Source organism: Rhizoctonia solani, chromosome 4 (assembly GCF_016906535.1).
Source record: "Rhizoctonia solani chromosome 4, complete sequence".
Taxonomy (NCBI): Eukaryota; Fungi; Basidiomycota; class Agaricomycetes; order Cantharellales; family Ceratobasidiaceae; genus Rhizoctonia; species Rhizoctonia solani.
The window spans coordinates 1,441,352-1,463,766 of record NC_057373.1 but is presented as its reverse complement, the minus strand read 5'-3'; the positions used below and the strand labels follow the sequence as shown (position 1 = coordinate 1,463,766).

The 22,415-nt window shown below is 47.8% G+C and overlaps 8 protein-coding genes across 8 annotated transcripts; 4 read left to right on the top strand and 4 right to left on the bottom strand.

Annotated features, from left to right (window-relative positions):
- Nucleotides 1-438: 438 nt before the first annotated feature.
- Nucleotides 439-3,250, top strand: RhiXN_00472 (vacuolar protein; the record flags this gene model as incomplete). The annotated part of the gene is made up of 20 exons (XM_043320291.1): nt 439-550; nt 615-644; nt 703-751; nt 803-857; nt 918-1,016; nt 1,073-1,122; nt 1,177-1,193; nt 1,245-1,263; nt 1,316-1,447; nt 1,499-1,598; nt 1,654-1,700; nt 1,751-1,839; nt 1,901-1,981; nt 2,031-2,039; nt 2,092-2,174; nt 2,223-2,343; nt 2,391-2,576; nt 2,633-2,859; nt 2,913-3,138; nt 3,192-3,250. 20 exons carry the CDS (start codon nt 439-441, stop codon nt 3,248-3,250), a joined length of 1,791 nt encoding a protein of 596 aa, XP_043179303.1.
- Nucleotides 3,251-3,458: 208 nt separating this feature from the next.
- On the top strand, nt 3,459-4,442 carry RhiXN_00471 (5-formyltetrahydrofolate cyclo-ligase; the record flags this gene model as incomplete). The annotated part of the gene is made up of 7 exons (XM_043320290.1): nt 3,459-3,558; nt 3,610-3,735; nt 3,797-3,943; nt 4,012-4,050; nt 4,109-4,153; nt 4,206-4,271; nt 4,327-4,442. The coding sequence occupies 7 exons, from the start codon at nt 3,459-3,461 to the stop codon at nt 4,440-4,442; spliced, it is 639 nt and encodes a 212-aa protein (XP_043179302.1).
- A 117-nt stretch (nt 4,443-4,559) lies between these two features.
- On the bottom strand, nt 4,560-5,280 carry RhiXN_00470 (uncharacterized protein; the record flags this gene model as incomplete). Its single annotated transcript, XM_043320289.1, has 5 exons — nt 4,560-4,700; nt 4,761-4,853; nt 4,904-5,038; nt 5,094-5,159; nt 5,212-5,280. 5 exons carry the CDS (start codon nt 5,278-5,280, stop codon nt 4,560-4,562), a joined length of 504 nt encoding a protein of 167 aa, XP_043179301.1.
- A 345-nt stretch (nt 5,281-5,625) lies between these two features.
- RhiXN_00469 (lim-type zinc finger-containing protein) lies at nt 5,626-10,377 on the bottom strand (the record flags this gene model as incomplete). Its single annotated transcript, XM_043320288.1, has 12 exons — nt 5,626-6,336; nt 6,387-6,425; nt 6,474-6,525; nt 6,558-6,874; nt 6,931-7,275; nt 7,335-8,154; nt 8,219-8,594; nt 8,662-9,252; nt 9,419-9,969; nt 10,021-10,067; nt 10,134-10,326; nt 10,370-10,377. 12 exons carry the CDS (start codon nt 10,375-10,377, stop codon nt 5,626-5,628), a joined length of 4,050 nt encoding a protein of 1,349 aa, XP_043179300.1.
- A 27-nt stretch (nt 10,378-10,404) lies between these two features.
- RhiXN_00468 (Golgi apparatus membrane protein TVP23) lies at nt 10,405-11,617 on the top strand (the record flags this gene model as incomplete). The annotated part of the gene is made up of 10 exons (XM_043320287.1): nt 10,405-10,564; nt 10,616-10,638; nt 10,693-10,794; nt 10,845-10,892; nt 10,943-11,032; nt 11,091-11,122; nt 11,176-11,185; nt 11,238-11,308; nt 11,361-11,426; nt 11,485-11,617. The coding sequence occupies 10 exons, from the start codon at nt 10,405-10,407 to the stop codon at nt 11,615-11,617; spliced, it is 735 nt and encodes a 244-aa protein (XP_043179299.1).
- Nucleotides 11,618-11,796: 179 nt separating this feature from the next.
- Nucleotides 11,797-16,989, bottom strand: RhiXN_00467 (uncharacterized protein; the record flags this gene model as incomplete). The annotated part of the gene is made up of 11 exons (XM_043320286.1): nt 11,797-12,251; nt 12,314-12,370; nt 12,424-12,568; nt 12,627-12,662; nt 15,843-15,994; nt 16,055-16,132; nt 16,209-16,337; nt 16,392-16,544; nt 16,595-16,733; nt 16,786-16,828; nt 16,889-16,989. The coding sequence occupies 11 exons, from the start codon at nt 16,987-16,989 to the stop codon at nt 11,797-11,799; spliced, it is 1,488 nt and encodes a 495-aa protein (XP_043179298.1).
- Nucleotides 16,990-17,713: 724 nt separating this feature from the next.
- Nucleotides 17,714-18,779, bottom strand: RhiXN_00466 (uncharacterized protein; the record flags this gene model as incomplete). Its single annotated transcript, XM_043320285.1, has 4 exons — nt 17,714-17,876; nt 17,932-18,281; nt 18,341-18,596; nt 18,655-18,779. 4 exons carry the CDS (start codon nt 18,777-18,779, stop codon nt 17,714-17,716), a joined length of 894 nt encoding a protein of 297 aa, XP_043179297.1.
- A 586-nt stretch (nt 18,780-19,365) lies between these two features.
- On the top strand, nt 19,366-22,130 carry RhiXN_00465 (AMP binding enzyme; the record flags this gene model as incomplete). The annotated part of the gene is made up of 22 exons (XM_043320284.1): nt 19,366-19,457; nt 19,665-19,754; nt 19,813-19,826; nt 19,878-19,926; nt 19,977-20,040; nt 20,079-20,139; nt 20,191-20,278; nt 20,332-20,350; nt 20,401-20,428; nt 20,480-20,519; nt 20,568-20,594; nt 20,653-20,722; nt 20,780-20,869; nt 20,928-21,067; nt 21,094-21,124; nt 21,169-21,387; nt 21,439-21,566; nt 21,623-21,632; nt 21,678-21,705; nt 21,753-21,981; nt 22,033-22,051; nt 22,098-22,130. The coding sequence occupies 22 exons, from the start codon at nt 19,366-19,368 to the stop codon at nt 22,128-22,130; spliced, it is 1,569 nt and encodes a 522-aa protein (XP_043179296.1).
- Nucleotides 22,131-22,415: the final 285 nt, after the last annotated feature.

The window sequence follows — 22,415 nt, the reverse complement described above, 5'->3', positions numbered from 1 at the left end:
CTCATATCTAGCTGTGTTTTGTGCCAATACTCTTAGTGGAACAACAGCTGGTAACTCTAAGCGCTCGTTCAAACATACATATAAATATATATCAGAGCGTTAGGCCCAATTTTGGGCGGCTCGTGTTTACATGAACAGCAAGAAGTGTCATCTTAGGGCGCAGTATAAAACGGCAAATTCTGCCCCCGGTCGCGTCAGGGGCCCACCAGGTGCCTAAAGGGAGTGTCCTCAGCCGTATACGGAGGTCAAAATCCGGACGTTTGATCGCCCAGCCCTATTCGAGGACGAGATTTATTTGATTGATGGTTGGTAAATGACAGTGAGGGTCCTGCCATACTCATGTGTTTGACCCTGGAGCAATCCCTTCAGCCATTTCGTCTACCACCATCAAGCCTTTTTACTGTTGTATACGCGACCAGTCTTTTGTGAAGTTTGATAATGGGAATCACCAGACAACTGCTTTATTTCGGGTGCTTCCAAGTGGCCTTGTTAATCTGTGAGGCAAAGTTAACTCCAGGACAACCTAAAGGTCCACTTCCGTGGGGAGACAGTGAGTCGATTCTCGCGGTGCTCGTTCGAACTGGCTCACCCAACACTATTAAACTATTTACCAGTCAATATCCTCCATACAAGTGACACTCACGGTAAGTCTCAACCTTGTATAACAGTACACATCAATCAAGCGACTACTTTTCACGGTAGGATGGCTTCTTGGACACACCAAGAACCAATGGCCCGAACCAAATTACTCGTAAGTGTCAGCTTTGTTGCCTGTACAATTGCAAAGTATTAAGTTTCATAGTGCCACGCTTGGAGACTTTATTTCCTTTGTTGGACACATGAAAAAGTTGGCTGAGGTGAGTGTTTCTAATACCTGTCATGCCGTGTGAGACTTATTTTATTTTGTTGATCTCTAGGAAAGGAGCGTCGACCTTCTTTTGGTTGACTCGGGTGATCTGCATGATGGCTCGGGTCTCACAGATGGTTATCCATCGGGAGGTATCAACGGGGAAGAAGTATGTATCTGGGTTATTCAAGTGAAACTACAGTGCTTGAACTACATCTCCAACAGGCCATAAAATCGTTCCTCAAAGTACCATACGATGTAATGGCCATCGGCAAGTGAGTAGTCCCACTTTCATTAAATTATCAAAAACCAACATTTTGCCTGAAAAGTCATGAGCTATATGTTGGTAAGCAATCCATCCCAAAGAAATGTGCGTTATCTCATCCATAGTCACCAGGCGACGTAACACGGGACATGTATGTTATCGTGCATCTTTACGACGGTTCCTCCGAGCTGATTAGATCATAGATACAACAACTTCGCTCCAAAGCTAGACGGGCGATATTTGAGTTCCAACTCGTATCTATTAGCCAAGGATGAGAATGGAACAGATTTCGAAGATGTAATCGGATCGAGATATCGTCGATTCAAGACTCTTCGGTAGGTATTCAGCCAGCACTTTTGAGCGCAACTCATAGCTAATCTTATTAGCGGACGACAGGTCACGTCGCTTGGAGTCATATTTGACTTTAAAGAACACGATAAGAGCACTACGGTTCATGGGCCAACTCAAATGATAGAGGAAACATGGGTATGTCTAAACTCTTAATCTTAAACGAAGGCATCCAACTGAGAACCCACCATAGTTCAAAGAGCTCCTGCTGCAGCCTACGGACATTTTTGTTCTTGCAGGGTGAGCAGAATAATGTCTAAAATCTTTGGTCTCACTCACAGTACTGTCAGACACATGTCGGTCGCACACGGGGAATGGGGTGTGGTCTCAAAAAAGATCCGCGAGCAGCATCCCAACACACCAATCGCAATTCTAGGAGGTATGTTTCGTTTCAAGGCGGTCGACCTATACAATGGGACAGCAACGTTATGTTACTTTAGGTCACACGCATAGTCGAGACTGTCGCCAGTTTGATTCAAACACCATGGCGTTAGAATCCGGAAGATTTATGGAGACAGTTGGTGAGTCAACCATTCCCTGGATAAGTCAACTGATTCTTACATTGACCAGGTTGGATGAGTGAGTTTATACCCCTACAACCAATGCTGATGTCTCAAGCTAACAACGCTAGGTATATCTCTCAACAAGTCGTCACCTACTCCTTCAGCTTCCTTTGAACGGCGATATTTGGATACCAACAATGTAACATATATGGTTGGTAGGGAGTATGACTGCTCTTGACTCGTATTGATGTTCCCAAAGTATCACAGTGGCACAACAGAACAAAATTTCAAAAGTGTGATAGGAAAGGAAGTCGATGGGTTCAATCAGGAGCTTACGACTAGATGGAACTTGAGCCAAATACATGGATGCTCTAGCCAGAGTAAGCAAATATTCTCTGGGTCCCGTTCGATACTCACATCGTTTCAGATTATTTTCTAGAAAGGCTTGAATGGCCCCACGCTCAAAATCTCTATGCTTTCTACATTTTCCAAGTCCTTCCTGAAGTTTTGATCAAAACCTCAGGCCGTGAAGATAAGCCGCACGTCATAATAATCAACAACGGCATGTTGCGGTTCGACATCTACCGAGGAACATTCACCTGGAACGATCAATGTATGTACAACTGAATAACCTGCTAGGCTAGCTAACCAAACATGTTCTTACCTTAGTGACGGCTCTCCCTTTCAAAGACCCCTACATGTATATCGAAGTTCCTTGGTCGATTGCGCTGAAGGTCAAGGAAAAATTGAATGAATATCCTAAAGACCATATAAACACCGCCAGGTTCCTGAAAGAGAAATTTGGCTCTTCCGCGTATGCAAACGTACCAGATTACTCGTCTCAGACCCCCCTGTCTATGTCCCCTGACCCATCTCCAGGATACGTAACTAAGGATGTAAGCCAAATGAGTTATTATTGTGGAATCACTTGGGCTGATAAACGCTACAGGAATGTGGAGGGAATGGCGACGATACGGAGCATGCGCCTATTCCGGTCATCCCCAACCCGGACTATATGAGTAACGATCCAGTCTACCCGATTCCTCCTGAAGTAGTGGTGGACCTTATTATCCCCAAGTTCTTGAAACCAAGGTTGCTCAAAGCGATAAACGAACTCGGATTTAATGCTACAGAGGATAAAATGCATCAGTACGGGAATGTAACCTCCAAAGAGAGTGAGTTCCGCCGATGAAGCGGAATAGGATTGGCTCTAACACTACTGCATCAGTGTTCGCTAGGTACTTTGAGCGTTTCCCTTCAACCAATGGTGAATGCCCCGACGACTAGTTTATCAAGATGGCCCTTGGCCATGTATTTTCTGTATGCATCTGATCAATTCTAAGTTAGACCTATTTCGATAATACATATAACCTATCAAAGTTGCCTTGCTTCATAATAAAGTGTGGTGTTCGGCCAAGCCGCCAGTAGCCGATCAAATGTTATTGGTAAATCACATATCACAACAGGTCGTGACCGTAAGCTTCAAAATACCACCATGAGCATTCCTTCCACCGTCAAAGCCCAAAAGGCGGCTCTCCGACAAACCGTTCTTCATGCTCGCTCCTTGCTCTCGCCCTTGGAGGTTAAAAGCGGCTGTATGTCGATTTCCATCTTGTCTTGGCACACAGTTATCTTTACCCAAACAGCCGAGTCGATTACTAAAAGATTCGTTGAGACGCAGAACTTTAGAGAAAGCAAGGCGGTGAGTTGCTTTTTGAGCATGTCAGGAGAGGTAGATACGGACGGGATTGTTCGGGAAGTTTTACGAACTGGTGGGTCCCGTCCCAACTAAATTTATCTTATATCTGAACTCGCACTGGGGCGACTTCTTAGGGAAAACTTTATACGTGCCTCGAATGAATGGCCGAGTCATTGACATGCTGCGAGTGTATGACCTCAGAGACCTTGATGCACTTCCATCGGGAAAGTGGGGTATCCAGGAACCTGAGCCTGTGAAGGATGGCGAACCAAGACAGGATGGTGAGCGTTGGTGAGCGTACACCACAGCTTTACCAGAGATTGATTTGCCTGGGATTTAAATTGGTTAGCCATGCAAGCTGGGGATCTTGACTTGATTGTCATGCCAGGTACTCCGTTAAACGCGCCCCCATAGTATTGTATGTGCTAATCTGACTGCTTGACAAGGTGTTGCGTTTGACGACAAACTTGCCCGGTTGGGATATGGTCGAGGTAGGTCCATTTTGATATTTGAGGGACGCCTGACTTGACCATTCCGTGCTAGGGTACTATGATCGGTTTGTAAACACTTATGCCGAGAAATTTGGGGCTGCCCGGACACCTAAACTATGTACGCGGACCCCCTCCCTATCCAAGCCTCGCTTATTTCCTATCACCGCATACAGTTGGAGTGGCGTTAGATGCGCAAATAGTTGGCACTGGGGAGATCCCTCTCGAGTCTCACGATAGGATCCTTGACGCAGTGATAACGCCTACTGATGATTATGGTCGAATCCAATGAATTCGCGCTACAGTGATATGTAAATCAATTCAGTATATGGCATCATAATATCTGGTATACAACAAATTCCCAGATTAAGTAAAGTAGTAAGGGAGAGAGGCCATAAATAGGAGGTCACTAGGCTGCGGATGGACCAACAGTCGTAGCAGGCGACTGAGCAACAGGTATGTTCACGTTTTGTGCGGCCGGATCAGAGGCAGTAGTGCCTCCAGTTCCGGTGCGTGTGTGGAGTTGAGCAATTTTCTGGTCACGAAGTGCCTATATAGTATCAAGCTCATTCAAACATCGAACTATCGCAGTTATACGGGAATTGCTTACGTCGTTTGTTTCTTTTCTTTTCTGCATTTGCTCAAGAGACGCCTTCTTTGCTTCGACATCCTGCTCTAACCGAGATTGGTGTTGCTTCTTGATCTAAGCTCATGTTGGGTCAATGCAACTTGACAGACAGAGTATAGAGTTACCTCGATGGTCTTTAGTGCGCTCTGTTCGTCAGCAACTCGAGCACCATGTGCATGCTGGGCTTTGTTCAACGCCTTGGCAGCATCGTGCTCCTTGCGGACGGTCTTCTCGTGTGCATGAATGGCCTTGTCAACCATCTAGATTTCTTTATGTCAATCTATAAGCGTTATTTGTGGAGTGCATAGTACGGACGTTCTCTGCCTTGACTTCAGCCTTTTCGGCAGCTTCGAGGTCCTTTACGGCATGTTTCAGAGCGGCCTAACATAGTTTAATTAGCCAAGTTTGCGAAGCATCGGAATGGGAAACTAACAGCATCGTTCTTTGCTTCTCGTTCGAGCATCTTCTCAATCATTTTGGTATCCTGTTCGTGAGTGGACATAACTGTAGTGTAATTGGAGCTTCAAGTTCGAGGTTGGATCTGGAGAATCTTGGTGGTGAACAGGTCCCTTTTAAATCGTGGTAGGCCTTTGCACCGTGTTCTACGGGAGCCACTTCGTCATAGCTGACGTCGGAGCGCTCCACTCGAACTAAACGCGATCGAGGAACAACCTGATCGAGAGACAGTTTATCCCTCGATGTATACATCGAGCACAGCCACGAGTGTACAGAAATCCAGAAAATCATATTCAAAAGAGTAATTACTGTATGCACACATCCAGTGTATAGAAAACGGGAAGAAAAAACATGTTTCCAGAAACGTGTATTCATATAAGGTCAAATCCCATTAGATCTTCCAGTTCCTCATCCCATAAGCAGACTTAGGTCGTTCCCTAACGGGAGGCTCGTATGCTTCATCCGCATCACTCATCGATACTCCTCTTCGTGCAAGCGACATGGCCGTGCGGAAGCCTTCACCTCCCAGAGCTGAGACCGGTCGGTCATATGCACGTCCCCCAGTGTATTGGGCTTCCAACTCTTCAAAGTTTCCAATGCTTTTTGCAGCAGAACGACGGTAAGAGCCCCCGGTTAGTTGCATCGTAATGGGGAGGCCTCCACCAGTTAGTTGAGGGACTAGTCCCCCAACAACGCTACCTCCGGTGTATTGAGCAGTCACTCCACCGGCTGAGCGACCCGTAAGCTGAGGGCGAATAAATCCACCCCCACCGGTCGTTTGAGGCTTGAGGATCCCACCACCACCCGTAGTCTGGGGTTTTAGAATCCCACCACCGGTTGTTTGAGGCTTCAAGATCCCTCCGCCGCCCGTTGTCTGGGGCTTAATGATACCTCCTCCACCCGTTGTCTGGGGTCGGATGAATCCCCCTCCACCTGTGGTTTGCGGTTTTAGGATGCCACCTCCAGTGTTGTTAACGGACACGCCAGTGTGTTGGGCGACAACTGCACCACCACTTGCCCTGCCCCATGACTTGCTGCCGGTATGAGTAGGCATAATCGGTTTGATGGGTGATGACGGTCGCATGTCCGATGGAAGTTTGTCCTAAGGGGAGACATCAGTTTGGTATGTATAGATGCAGCGCATATACTTACAATACATTCACGGCACCAGACACCACCCTCTTGATCATACTGTGAACGTTTTTAGTATCAAAAATTGTAAATAGCACTGTAACGTACCTTGGCACCCGAATCCAACTGCTTCCCGCACCCTGGGTCTTTGGGATTCCTCCTGTTCTTTTTGGCATCTTTACCTCCACACACCAAACATGAGGAATGCCAGCGACTCCCGTTCGGACCCGGGCACGTTCCCAGTTCCATTGGGCTGACGCTCTTGCCGCATGGAGGGCAATACATCGACCCACCAAACCGTGGGGCACCTGCCCGGTCGTTCCAGAGCGTGGTCGAGTAACGGGAGCGGGAGCGGGAGTGGACGAGGTATTCACAGTTGGTGTGGGGCGTGGTACCGCAGGGGCGGACCTCAATGGAGGCTCAGCTGGCTGAGGTTGTGACTTGACGGCGCGATTCAATTTGGTAGGGCTTGGTGTATAGGTTGCTGTCCTCACGATCGGAGGAGCACACTGAGAATATTCGATCAATACAAATCAAATGCAGTCATGTGGTCGTATATACGTACCTCTGGGTGTGCGATAACGTCCTTGAGTTGAACAAAGCGCGCTTGTTGGCCTTCCCAGGCATCGTTTCCAAAGGGCAATTCACAGACAGAACACTTGAAGCAGTCGACATGGAAGGTTCGTGCAGGCGTATATTCTCCTGTGTTGCCAGTTTTAGCGTAGCCGGGCACGGTGACAAACATGTTTCCGCCATCCAAGTGCAACTTCTCATTACACATCGAACAGCGCTCGGTCGAATCGATTGGCATAACCAGCCCATCGACCTTGCTACGACGTTTAGAAGGCGAAGGTGCTCCTGAACTAGGGGTGGAAGTAGGGGCAGGCGCTGGAGGGCTAAACGACTCGGGCTCTGCAACACTGACAGGGCGCGAAGGTAAGACGTTGTCTGATTTAGTGCTACGCATACCCCAAGGCAGAGAATCGTTCGATGTGTCGCTATAATCGCCTCGGGCTTAACAAAGCTTCGGGTGCGGGTCTCGCGGTTCCGCAACCAGGATGTGCGTGGCTCCTCGGGCTCATGGTAGTCACCCATGCTTGGCTTCTTGCCACTTGATGGTGTGCCAGAACGGACCCGACCAGGGGTGACGGTTCCTGTGGTGCTTGCTGGCGACTCTCGTCCGATACTTCGTCGTCGTGGTAAGCGGGATGGGGTCGAGGACTTTTCTAAATCCTTATCGGTGGACCGATCTATCGACCTATCCATTGACCTATCCATTGACCTATCCATATCCTCGTCGACTCGAGGATCTTCTTCGACTTTAGCTCCATCAAACGGTTCGTTGGTTGGGGTCTTTGAGAGATCAGATCCACTGTCACGCGATACCAGGCTGCTGCGAATGGGTCGACGGGACTTGGCCAAGGTTGAAGGCGAATCGGACCCAGTAGTATCTCCAAAAGTAATGAGTGATCGACGGGTCTTCAAAATCGGTTTGACTTCGACCGCACCAATCGAAGATGGAGAAGTAGAGCTGCGTAGACTAGTGGCTGCAGAAGTAGAGGAGAGTGCGGTGTATTCGGAACGTGCAATGCTTGAATGGCTGTCAGAGGCAACAACGCTCACATCGTCACCAGAAGCAAGGCCGACGGTGAGAGAGCCCAAGTCTCGCGTAAGCTTGCCAACGGGATACATAGGAGCAATGTCTTTTGGAGGCGGGCTGGTACTGCGCTCGCGTTCGCGCCGGGGCTTGGGGTCAGACGGCCTGGGGCGACTAGCGGATCGGAGTGCACTGCGTATTGGTTTAGGTTTGGACTCATCCTCACCCCTCCCCTACGACCTCCTGGTGGACTGACGCTCCGCTCTTTTTGCTTGAGGGCACCCCTAGACGAGGACCTTCGCAAGGGTTGCGTACTCGAGCGCCGTGAAGCGCTAGCGGGAGGGGGACTAGTGCTACGCTGGCGTGGGCGGCTCGCAGAACGCCTGGCATTCCGAGTTGATGGCTTCTCCCCAGTGTCACGCGACTCGCGACGAGCAGCGGAAGGACTTCCGCTCTGCTCTCGTTCGCGCTCTCGTTCGCGGGCCCGACGGATCGCACTTCCAGCTTTGCGGGTCCCATGGTATCGCGCCGGATCAAATCGGGGTTAATGGGGCTGTTCTCGGGTGGTACACGGTCGTCATCTTGGTCATAGTCATAACTGCGCTCGAGCTCGCGTTCCAGTTCTCGTTCGGCTTCACGGTCACGTTCACGCTCCCGCTCCCTTTCTCGTTCTCGTTGCTCTCGTTCACGCTCGTTCACGTTCTCGTTCGCGGTCCCGCTCTCGCTCGTTCGCGCTCTTTTTCGCGCTCGCGTTCACGTTCACGCTCCCTGTTACGCTCTCGGTCCCGTTCTCGGTCCCGCTCGCGATCACGTTCCTTGTCTTTTTCCTTGTCCCGATCAAGATCCCGGTCCCGGTCACGAGGTCGATCGCGCTCACGGCTCTTGTCCTGATCAGGTTCTTCTTCTTCGTCCTTCGAGCGTTGGCGCTCAGCGTCACGACTCTTGCTTCTGCTACGAAGTGTTTCTCGGCGAATGGCACTTGGCGAAGGGGCTCCTCCACCGGCGGACTGCCTTGCTTTAGTTCCTCCAAGAAAGACATAGATTCGCGCGGGCGAGCAGGTGGGGCTGAATCGGAAGTATTCCCCTTACTTTGAGCGTTGGAACCGGGAGGCGGACCCCGCGGAGTGCTGGTGCGACGATCCTCGGAAGTACTTTCGTTAAGACCTCCAGACTTGCGTGTGATGCGTGTTGTGGATGGGGGAGATGGTCCGCTGGGGGTATTTAATATTTTTTCGAGGCAAGGTTCGCAGCACGGTTTGCCCGCAGGATCGCAGGAATGCCCCGGTCGACCTTATTGCCGCAGTGAGTACATTTGAAGCACTTGCTGTGGAAGAGTTTTTCGCGAACAGTGACCGAAGAGCCATCATGGCGTCCCATTAAAACTTCGTTACCGCATGCGGCGCAGTGTCCCTTGAGACCACCATTTCTTTGAAGCATTGTCGGCAGTAAAATACACCCGTAATTCCGCGGGGATCATCCAGGCCAGGATAGCGAACAGCATCCGTGGCAAATGGCTCATCACAGCTTGCGCATAATTGAACAGGTAAGGTTTCCTTGGGCTGAATAGTAGATCCCAAGGTATTTGTCAAATCGCCTAAATCTTCATCTGCAATACTGGGCATGTCGTCATCATCGGTAATGTATTGGTCTCGCCTGTCTGATATGGGAGGCGAGTCGTGTTTTGGTGGAATATAGGCTTGTTTCAGCGGCGATGAAGGACGATTGGTGGTAGTCGGACGGGAGCTGACGCGGGAGCTGTGGTTCAAGGGCTTGGGGAAAGAGCGACGGCCTGGAGACCTTTGAACGGGAGGTAATGCTGCAAGATTCGTATGTGAAGTGCCAAGTGCGTCTGAAGGTGGGGGTGTACGAGGAGGGGGAGAGACATCATCATCCTTATTGAAGTCCATTGTTAACATCCCAAGTGGTGGGAGGCCCGATGAGTTACGAGAGTTGCGATTAGAGGATGAAGTAGAGGCAGAGGTCGAAGTCTTCTCTTTTGAGGTATATCTACATAACAATCAACATACATAGTGTTGACACAGCCAGTTCTTTACTCACGTTTTGGACCATCTATCGGTGTTCCCATCCTTGATGCCTGGGGATACCTGAACAGATCCATCTACATATAATACGTAAGACAACCTCGGGATATGACAGGCAGTTCAACTTACTTCGAGGCCGCCCACCGCATTTACAGCGCGATGTTTGGCTATTGACGAGGTCTCCGCAACGCGCGCAAAATCCCATTGAGACTTTGTGCTATTGTATGTCTGCTCTAGTCGTACAGCAAGAAAGTTTTGCGAACGACGCGTGGTTGAAGGAGGACTATGGGCACGTTCCCAACAGTGCGCGTGTAATAGAACCCTAATCACATGATTCAGGGTCCCGCATACCCCCGGGTCTGAACCCAGACATATCTGCGACTCTCGTCACCTATCCACCATGTCGACGACGGATCCGTTACTCACAACAATTGAACCCGATGAGGTCGCTCCCGCCGAAAACACCTCGAGTACGAGGAACCAGCCTCAGAGAGAACAAGTGGTACTTACCCCAACTAACCGGGCTCAGGGAAATGCATCAGCGTCAGATGTGGAAGCAGGTAAGCTCCAGGCATGTTGTCTCGGTTTGGCGCACTCTAATTTCCATCAAGGTCTCTCTGGGATACTGAGGCAGGTATGAAAGCCAATACTATTGCGCAAATGCGATGCCAACGTATGCGTGTGCCAGTCCTCCCATCCTACCGTTCTATTCTTCCTCTATCTCTTTCGGATTGCTGCCATTGCGGTGTACCTGTTGTGCGGATTCTTCACAGATAATTACGTACTCTCAGTAAGTGACATAGATAGCATGTGATATTTAGCCACTCACGATATATGTAGACTGTTGTTGTAGTTGTCCTGCTGGCTATGGACTTCTGGAACTGTCGCGTAAGTTTCTGATGAATCAATTACTCCCCATGACATTAACCTTCTTATAGAATGTCGCTGGGCGCCGCTTGGTGGGACTTCGCTTTTGGAACCAAGTAGATGAAGATGGTGAAAGTTACTGGGTCTTTGAGAGTCGCGACGTAGGCCCCCAACCCTTTTTCGTTCCAGCCATGAATACTCAATGGGCCATCCATACAGCCTTCACGGCCTGCCAACCCAATTGACTCAAAGTAGGTACAATTGCGATATCAATTGAGCTCCAGATCTTCTAATACGAGTCTAGAATGTTTTGGGTAGGTTAAACAGCGGAAATTGCCAAACGTATTTTCATTAAAATACCTTCAGACTGCCCTCTACGTCTTCCCGGTACTCTGGGTCCTTTTGTTCATTGTATCGCTCCTCAAATTCAACATTTCGTAAGGCTCTAATCCTGTCCTCGCAGGAGTACTGATCTTAGGCGCTTGGAAGGTTTGTTCCGATAGTTGGGCTTGCCCTGGTATTCAATATCACAAATGTGATTGGATTCACTTATGCGTGAGTGGAAATAGGCTAGTTGGCTCATTTCACATCTAATCTTCTTTACCCACTGCAGTGACCGGGATGCAAAACAAAGATGGGCCTCGTCGGTTGCAGGCGATGGCTGGAACATGGGCCTGGGTGGCATTGGTGGACGTATTCTAGGAGGTGCAGTTAGGAACAGCGTCGGGAGAGCTTTCGGTTTGTGAAAAAAGAAAAATAATTGATTACATGTGGCAAGATACAACGAATATGATATGCGCAAGAGAGTGTTCGACGATTGGATAGGGTCAATTGAAAGCACGAGTCAAAATGTCGTGAACTAAAGAAACATGAAGTGTAATGAATCAAGCAGAAACGTAACTCAAATGAGAGATTAACGGAGAGACTAGAGAGCAGGTCGCTTGAGGTTAAGGTGACTAATAACATGCTTGCGTCGGTGCTTGAGGAAGAACATCGGAATGAACGAAATGCAGACGAATACTAGGGCCGAGGTAAGTATGGCGACTGTGATGTGCTGCTTATTCCACACGAGCATGACAATACCCGCGCAGAATAACACGAATGCCGCCGAGCAGATCCAGATAGCACTCAGGAGAATCTGGCTCATGAGCTTTTCCTTCATGGTCGCTTCGCTTTCGTTCTCCCGAATATCGCGCTCCAGTAGCTCGAGCATGTGTTTGATGTCTTCATCCCTCGGATTCTTTAATCCTTCTGGGTCTTCAGTTGAGGTGGTAGATTGCTTTTCTTCGGGATCTAAATCAAATAGTAAGTCCTTGCTCAGACCCAGACAGAGGTCACCACATTCTGCATCATCTGACAACTTTTTTTCCCATAGGCGATCTGAAATCGAACATAGTCCGGAAGTTTAGGGTGCTTGTCATTACATTCTGCTGCTAACCAACAGCTCGACAAGTACTCAGAGTCATCTTCTCGAAGGATCGAAAACCACCTCCCAGACACTGCCAACCAGGACGTTAACCATATGCCCTGATGAGGCAAGGATTCTACGTACAGCATGCCAACAGAGCACTAAAGACCGACAATACCAAACCTCCGTAGAACACAGCGTTTGTTGCGATATCCAGGGTATTCTGACCATCAGTGTCTTCCGCAATAATTTGAATGAGTTGAGCCTGTACACCACTGAACAACACGGCCTTCGCAGAAAGTGTGCTCTAGTATCGAAACAAATTCACACCGCAGGCTTGTGCTTACAACGAGTGCCAAGTTACTAAATCCTTCCACAATTAGCTGAGTTTCAAAAAAAAAAAAAAAAAAAAAAGATCCCGCATTAGATGTGGCTGGTTATAAGATGGCTCTATTGACACTCACTTGAGTACGCTGCCTAGTTGCTCGCCCACTGATTCCGTCGCCGATATCTCCATTGATGAGATGCATACTCGGAGATAGAGAATGCCTGTGTTCCGGCGATTGATGCTCTTAAAGCGTTGGATCAAGGTCGAGGAGGCTCGGTATGGATGCGGGCCGGCTCAGTATTCATACGAGTTGGAGGGGAATGGACGCGAGTTGGTGTATCAACAATTTCAACAGTGGCTCGTCGGGTTCCAGGAGTTGACATATCGTGGTCGTTGAGTGCGTAAAGTCGTGCTATTGGCTACAACGTGCTCAAGGCCAGTACCAGTCGTGGTTAGAAGGAAAGTGGCGATAGGTATTTTGTCCAGCGGCATTAAATCTCTGTTTGAAGCCAGGGTCATTCCCGTAAATGGTACGTATAATCGCGGGCTCTGTCGCCAAGCCTAGAAGAAAGGGAAAGATTTGAGTCTTGCCACACTTCCATATGCGGCATACTCCCGTGGAACCCGTCAAAGGAGCGCCCATCAATAAGATAAACAAGGCAAAACGGCTGTGCATATAATCACAGCATTTGGTCAATGCTCTGCTACCCCATCTCGTCAACTTCCCAGAGAACTTTGGCACCACAGAATCTCAAGGAGTGTAGGAATGTGGCAAGCGAAGTAACTGCATAATAACGTTTAAAGTGGTATTTATAGTCATAGCATACACAAATCGTGGTTTGGTTGAATGCAATATTCCGAGAATTATAGAGATGCCCTCCCCAAGTATATGTGTTTGATAACATGTTTGTGCCGATGCTCCAGGAAGAAGAAGAATAGGGGGACGACACAGAAAAGAACTGTTGCTGAGGTAAAGATCGCGACCTGTAAATTATAAAGCAAATGTCAATGCCCAGTTACTCAAGGAGCAAAGTTCTCTTACCGATCTGGTTGCTTGTCCCAGGCATCATCAAAATTCCAGCGGCAAACAACACGAAGGATGGAATGCACATGAGGATAGGACTCAACAAGGCCCAGCCAGAGCGCGCTCCTTCCAGGTTGTATGGACATTCGTTGGCCTCGTGATTGAGTTCCGTTTGTTTATTTGAGAAATTTGCTGGCTGTCCCGTCGCTCTTTATGCAGGAGATTAAGAATACAATCAATATCGAATACCAATGGTCAAAAGCTAGTGGCATAGAGTTAGACTTGAGCACAAATTGAAGTTAAACAGGAGCCGTGGTGGCAGCACCCACCATTAGAATATCCATTCATTTTTCGTCGCCCCCGAGCCCAGGTGCCACAACTCAGGCGATTCGGTACGTTAGAGGCGCTATCTCAGTAAGGTAACCCCACAGTTTGAGTCCCGGATCGTATTGGATGTGCTTCCTAATGTTCCAGCGCGAGACTTCATTCCTGCTCTATCCAAAACCGTTAGTGACATAGAGATTCCAAAAATTGACTTGGGTGGGGATGGCACGCACTTTTCGACCTAGCATTTTGTAGTGTTTGATTTGTGGTCGAGGTATTCCTTAAGATCTGGACCCAATTGTTGAGAGCCTTTCTCGGCATCTAACTCTGAACTGGAGTCCTGGGCTAGCCACCGCTTGACAATAGTCCGCATCATCTTCTCTAAGGATGGAAAACCATCTTCCTGAGACTAACAGAGGTATCAATACAATATATGATGTATATACTTTAACTTACGAGCGGCCAAAATCGCGGTGAATATGGAAAACATGAGCCTCCAAAGAATGCGGCACTTGTTGCGATAGACAGAGCCCCTTCGTTATCGTCATTTGTATCGGATAAAAGTTCTGCTTGTACTCCGGCAAAGAAAGTGGCCTGAGCCATCAGTAAGCTACCCTAAACACGGCCGACGACTACTATTAAAGCAAGGTTCGAAAAACCTTCAACTATAAGTCGAGTACTGCCCCCTGCTTGTGAGATAGCTTACACCCAGCAAAATAATTGCTTGGCACTTACCGAGCTCGGCTGGCACGGCCGCTCTCTTCCTCAAAGTCGTCAAGATCGTCCAAGTCAACCTTTGATCGTGCATACGAGGTATGGCGACGGGTTTGTCTACGCCCGGGAGAGGCAGGATTGTAACCTGAATCGGCCATGATATGGTATTGGTGTGGGTGAGAGAGGGGTGGTGTCAGTATGCCATATCACACCACATTTTATAGCTTGTGAGCGCTTTTATTCTTTCTGCCGTAAGATCATTCTATCCGCAAGGCAATCACATAAGTAGCAAGTGAACAAGGGCGCGTGTTATTGGAGAGCAGGGGAACGAGGGGTTCACGGCAAGCTCTTACGGAATGTCGTAGCTGCCCCCTAATAGCCTTGACAGCAAAATGAGGCGGCGGGGAGTTAACCACGAAAGCTCCGTGCTTCGGCAAAAACACGCATATGAATTTCTTATCATTGTCATCCGTTGTTGTAATCAATGCATCGCGAAGTTATTGATGCATGTCAATCATTGCTGTTCTATCATTGGGACTTCTTTGAATTTCAAATTAATCAGTTGGTGTATTGCGAGCACCGAGCCCAGTAACAGCAAACTACGAATTGATTGAATCGGAATACAAGTGTACCCGATTTCCTTCATTTCGCACATGCGCACGCTATCGCTAGACGCAAGTAGTTAAATATCTCCACACAACACCCCCCAGGGTACAGACGTTCGGCAGAATTGGCACCTTCTGGGTTCATGGTGGGCCGCCGCAATCTCTGCCTAGGTTTAGGTATCTCAGTTTGATTCATAGTCTCACATTGAGTGAAATCAAAGACGTCTCGTACGGGCAAAGACAAGCAATTTCCTGAACGCATAAATCTGGAATGTCCCTTAGTTCGTAAACCTAGAGTCACAGTGCTAATACTATCAACAACCTCCCAACACCATATGCTGAATTTCCACAGAGTAGGAGAAAAGCATGTGTAGATTCAAATACCGAACCCGACAAACATATCAGTATGAAGGTCTTCTCAAGTAAATATGGCTAATGACATGTTTGTGCCGGTGCCTGACAAAGAAACCAAATATCGGTATTATGCAGATCAACACCGTAACCGATGCGAATATGGCAACCTGAGGAACGGTCAATATAGAACATATGATGGGTGACATTTACTTACCGCTAAATGTTGTTTATCCCATGCGAGGAGCAAGATACCGGTCGTGAATAAAGCAAAGGAGGGGATGCCAACCATGAGTGGGCTCAGCAGTACATAACTCAAAATCTTCTCTCTGTGTGTAGATTTGGGCATTTCTGGCGGGCTCTCGCTTCCTTTTCGAGGCCGAGATACCGGATCAGCAATACTCTCTACCTGACTTTGTTGATGCATACCGTTTTCGACATCATACCCTCTTTCTTTTCTCAGTAACCGAAGGATACATTCGGCATCGAAAACAATCGGATTGAAACCTAATGATTATTGAGGTGAGGTGATTAAGCTTCATCAGAACTGTGTTTAATAATTGATCGCATGAATATGTCTTACGTTGTGTTCCAGTAGACTGGGTCTGTGGTTCTCTAGACTGGGCTTGCGGTTCGTCAGACTGAACTTGAACAACCTCGCGATCGAATTGTATTACAACAACCCGAGAATTTCGCCGATTATTTGACTCAGCTAAAGTTGTTCCAACTTTTAACAACGAACCACGGGAAGATAAGAAATACAAACCCTGGTCTCGAATTTTTCCCAATGAACGAAGTTGATAATCAAGATAATCCTTTAGAAGATTATCATCCTCCCGTTTGCTGTCTTGAGCAAGCCATCGACTAGACAAATAGTCCGCATCATCTTCTCTTAGTATGGAAAACCACCTGGCGGACACTAGTAACGCGAAGTGAGTACAACTGACTGTGATTGGTGTGGTTTCTTACGTGTGGCCAATACAGCAGTGAATGCTGAGAAGATGAGCCCCCCGAAGAAAGCTGCATTGGTGGCGATTGCTACCGGTCCAGCATCCTCCGTATTTGTTACTGATAAGAGCTGGGCTTGAATGCCAGCAGCGAAAATAGCCTAAACCGTGCAATAAGAAATAGTATAGATAGGGAATCTCATGAAATTTCACTATTATTGCAATGTTAGATAATCCTTCGACGACCAATCGAGTCCTTTGAAGTGAGATTAATATCTCTATTTTATAAATGCTAACCTGAAATCGAACAACCCACCTGGCACGAGTTGCACGCCCGCTTCCTTGCTCGAACTCTTCAGGGGGATTAGTGTCTGAAATTGCCAAAGAGACCCGCTTTGATTCCGACTCGGACGCCATGGAAGGTCAAGATAGAAGAGGGGATGGTGGTGCAATATTACAGTCGAAATCACGCATTTTATATCATTGTAGATGCTCCTATCTAGGAAAGGATCAACTGAACGAAAGTAACGTTGGCAAGTGGTGTCAACTTTACTCGGGAGTCTGCCCATGGGCTATGCGGGTTATGCACCCTCCGCCGGAGAGTTCACCGGATCTGAGTCACAGGGTATAGCATATAGTAACGCATCCATCAACAAAGTTGTTACACTCCTAATGCGGTGCTCGACCAACGCGCGCCAGTGTTCTTGGATGTACCTGTGGCCTGATATGGTTGAAATCAATTGAAAGCAACCATTGATTGAGGTTAGGTTGGGGTCGATTTGAATACTTGTATCGATATGACTTGTGAAGAGCAAGCCCAAAAGAAACCAACCAAACAGCCGCTTTCCTTTAAACGGATACGAACATGCGATTAGTCCTTGTTCCTGAAAGCACGCTGTCACTGTAGCGCCAAAACTACTCAGCGTCTATTCAAGTATTACATGGCTGCAGATCGTGGATCAGCTGCGTTCAAATAGCACCGAGCTGTAATCGACTGTACCGATCAAGTAGCCGCGTACATTTTCTTTTGGTAAACCCTCCGAATGGATGTAGTAATTGGACTTGTATCATGCACTCTCTTATCGTAAGTTCGAAATAGGATAATTACACGGAGGCTGGGCTAATTTAGTTGGATGCATTCTTAAATGCCCTGGATCAACGCAAAACAGACGCATCCTGTGAAGAGAGTCAAGAAGAGTGGGTTTGAAAGAATCCGAGAGCTGGAGTTAATCGGAACGAAGGAGCTCAGTGATGGTGTGGTAAAGACAGTAGTAACCATGGTCGGCAATAAGGTAGGAATGGCCCTACGATAAGGTACGATGTAAAAAAAGCTACAACATTAAAATGAGGTACACCTACGTTGTGACAGTGCTCAGACTTCCATCGGCAAGAGTCAATGTTTGGGTCTGGGTAATCGAGGTGGATATCTCTGAAACTACCGTTTTAGTCAAAGTGACAGTGACGGTATTCTGGGTCCCCGGCAACGTGTTTGTCGGTGCATTTACTTGAGAAAAACCAGTGGTGAGCGAAAATCCTGCCCCGAGAAAAGGTTGTTCCGGAGGAGGCGAGGATGCTTGCGGTTGGACTTCAGGCTCCGTGGACCCATCGCACGCTTTGTCGTCCTGCTGGCTGTTGAGTATAAATATAGGGATAGGAGTAATCGAAAAGAAGGTTTCTCCGTTAACACGCGAGACCTCGTAATAAGTATACTACCAAAGTAGGTCAGCATGACGTATAAGGGAAGAAGTACATCTTATTATACGCGTACATTATAGTCACCGGTCTTCAGGCAGCTTGGTATCGCAAAATTGAGATGTTTGACGGTACTTCCTGGCTCGCCTTCCAAAAACTGCGTTCCGCTGGTTACCGTAACATTGGTGTTGGTTTGAGAAGAGATGAGGAATATATTCAACGATATAAATGCAGTTGGGAGTGTTGACCCCGGAAATGATGCTGAGATAGGGAGCCTCCCATTACCACTTACATCGACCGAAACCCCTATGGCACCTCCGGCAGAATACTGACTGTGATTTAGGTTGGCATCGGTCATTGGGTATTATACATTATCAACAATTGGCTCACCTGCCGGGAGCAGGCGCATTTGATATCGCAAGCCCTGGTGTGTAAAATTGGCCGTTAACAAGTTGGGTAGATACCAGCGCCAAGTTGTTCCAAAATATGTAAGCGGTTATAATCCAAGGGGACATGCGCTGATATTGCAAGTAGAATAGCATCGAAAGGCTGGCCTGCAACCAAATTAGCTCGCGACGCAAGAAGCGGGTGAGAGCAAAACACTTATGTGCCCAATATGCTTTGTACGAACCAAACAACGTCAAAAGACTGGGAAAATGGTGCGACTATGAAATGACGAGACAAGGCTTGGCTTCCCTGTAGCCGTCGTATCCACCTACAATACTTAAATAAAATGCAAAGAGTCTTAAAGCTGATAGCAAATATTGCGAGGAGAGCAGCTGGTCGAGTGAAAGGAATGTGAAGTTGGGCCCAGGAGAGCTTCAAGAGCAAGATTCTGACATTGAAACAGTTTTTCTGGGACATATAAGTTGTACGAGACTGGTGGGTCATTTCTATGGGAACGCTTGTTGGTTGTTATGTATCTTCCTGGGATCGGACCTGAAGATCAGAAATGAATGCTTTGGCTTCTTAAATTAGGAGATTCCATTTTATTAGGGTCACTCGGCGCTTAACTATGACATAGCGCTGTAAATAAATGTAAATCCCCTGACCCCGCAACCAGTCGAGGTCCGAGAACCGGTGCGTCCACCATAGGAAGAGATGTTCACCCCGACCCCAGCAAGTACACCCCCGCCAAATGCGGTACTAAGGTTGAAGTACTCCAGCAAACTCCCTGTCAACATTACCCTCTGGTATGTTCAGTACTTAGGCTGTCGATATTGTCTTGAGCATAAATTCTTGTAGAACCCAGTGTCGTTTCTCCTTCGTGCGGCTTTGATATATCCGAATAAACTCGCTCTTTCATCGCCAGACGGTCCCCAACCAGTCGCATATAGCTTCGCAGTATGGTAGGAGATGTTAGTTCCCCTCCAGGCTATTCTTTGTCTAACCCTTCCAAGGGCTCAGCGAGTTCAAAACCTTGCATATGCGCTGAAACGAGTCCATGGGATTAAACCTGGAGACAGAGTCGCAGTCATAGCACCCAACTGGTAGGTTGGCATTTTTTTTTTGCCATGTTGTCATGATGGATCCTTGACCTCCGCATAGTTCCATGATAGCAGGTACTGCATTTTACGCGGACTCGCCTTTCTGTGACTAAACATTCCCATCAGATGCACACTTTGGGGTCCTTGCAGCAAGGGCTGTGATCACGCCAATCAAGTAAGTGTGATATTGGTCCCGGATTTATCGGAATTTAATCACTCATTCAGCACACGCCTGACCATTCCGGAGGTTGACTACATCCTAGAGCATAGTGGTGCTAAACTCGTTCTCGTAGACTATGAATACACAAAATTTGTTGAAGGAAAAAGATCCCATACGTTGTATGCAAAGACACGGGTCGAGCCGGAGACCCTTATGAAGATTACCTTAGTAAGGGTTGACTATGACTATTCGGCTTCGGCATGGCTAATATCCTTTCAGCTCAAGGTCGTAAATTAAGCGGCGAGGAGGGATGGGCGGGCCTTGAAATGGAGCCTGATGAGAATGCAAATGCCAGTTTATGTTATACGTAAGTGGCTAGGTGATGATACTCGCTACGCAAGTCTGACTTTCTCTACCAAGTTCGGGAACTACTGGACGAGTGAGTTACAGGAATACTGGATAATACAACTAATTCATAATTTCAACTAGCCAAAGGGCGTGGTTTCTACATTCAGAGGTGCAGAACATATGTTTACTGCTTCCACCACTGTACTCACTTAGTCCACAGGCTCCTACCTCGCTGCCATTGCAAATGCATATGAAGCCCGGTATGTCCTATTCAAAAACAATCATGAGTAACCTGACGCAATTTTTAGGATCACGCGTGACTCGACCTATCTTTGGTAAATTGTATACTCTTGATTGCTTGTTTGAAAAGGAAGCACTAATACCTACTTGTAGGATTCTCCCCATGTTCCACGCGTGTGGCTGGACATACCCCTGGGCAAACGTGTTTGCCTTTGCAACCCAGGTGAATACGCAGCGTGCGCGTATATTTTATGTGATTCAACTAATAAGTGCGATCAAGGTTACGATCCGCGCGGTGGTAAATTCGATCGTTTGGAGGCACTTTACGGAATCTAGAGTGACCCATTATTGTGGCGCCCCAACTGTACAGGTATGCAGAAAGGCACCGGCAGATGCTCCACGGCCCAGTATTCATTTTTTGCGTATAGATCGGGATAGTTAATGCCCCTGAAGCACAACGGCTCGAGCACCAAGTTCACGCAATCATTGCTGGATCTGCACCAACGGCCCACTTGATCGGGGAACTCGAGAAGAAGAACATTCATGTTACACACGTATATGGACTCACGTAAGTCGCTTATTTGTACCATACAGACACGCACTCAACGTTCCTGTAGCGAGGCAGGTTGGAGCTTATATGCGGGGCCTGGCGCTAAGATAGGTTTGTAGACGTACGGTCCTTTTACTCGCAACCACCCCCAGCCCGAATGGGCGCGGTTAAGTTTGGATGAGCGGGCCAAATTCATGGCACGCCAGGGACAAGCCTTTGCCACCGCAGATGAGGCACGCGTGGTATACACCGACTCGGAAGAGAACCTTAGAGACGTTCCCGCGGATGGTAAAACTGTTGGTGAAATTGTTGTTCGTGGGAATATCGTAATGAAAGAGGTGCGAACAAGGGCTACCAGCGTGGTCCAGCCCACTGATCTTCTGTACCAGTATTTCCAAGACCCCGAGGCCACGAAGAAAGCGTTCAAAGGTGGTCATTTTTGGTCTGGAGATCTTGCAGTGAGGCATCCAGATGGTACAATAGGCATCACTGACAGAAGCAAGGACATCATCATCAGGTGTGTGCAAGTTCACTGGCTATATGCGTACTGAATCTGAGACATTAAACCATTAGTGGAGGAGAAGTAAGCATCCACCCAACAATGCAAATCCTACTGACGTTATCATAGAATGCATCTTCCCTAGCTATCGAACAAGGTACAAACTCTTTTGCCCTCGCCGACGCTATCTAACGCCCTAGCCAGAGCTCTCAACCCACCCCGACGTACTCGAGGTAGCCGTGATCGCCCGAAACCATCCAAAATGGGGTGAACGCGCAATGGCCTATGTAATCCTGCACAGTCACAAGGCTGGAAAGTGGAAAGGCAAACACGCCGAGTTCGAGGCCGATATGAAGAACCATGCGAAGAAGCGTTTGCCTGGGTTTGCATGTCCTGAATGGGTCGAGGTTGTCCCAGAGCTGCCCAAGACCTCGTGAGTCGAATCAAATTATAGTGTAGACGTTTGGCTCATGACGTGGACCAGGACTGGCAAAATTCTAAAGGTACTCTATTTTATATATTCGCAAAGCTGAACTAACTACCCCATAGAATGTCCTCCGTGGCCGAGTCTCCAAACTCTAGACGAACCCGATATGAAGTACATAGAACCCACCTGCAATGTCATTCATCTATCGATTGAATATAGCTCCATGCTGACAAGCGTAAAAAAAAAGAGAGACAAAAGAAAGAACGGTAGCAGTGAATAAGCAAGTGAATTAACCAACTCAAGAGAGAAAATGCAAAGAGACGAAAGAAAACTTGTACACATCGTGATCATGGGGCATAGCATTGGGAATGTACACAAGGGTCAAGGATACGTGTTTAACCCTATAAAAAGACACAGGAAGAATAAAAGAGGGGCTGGGC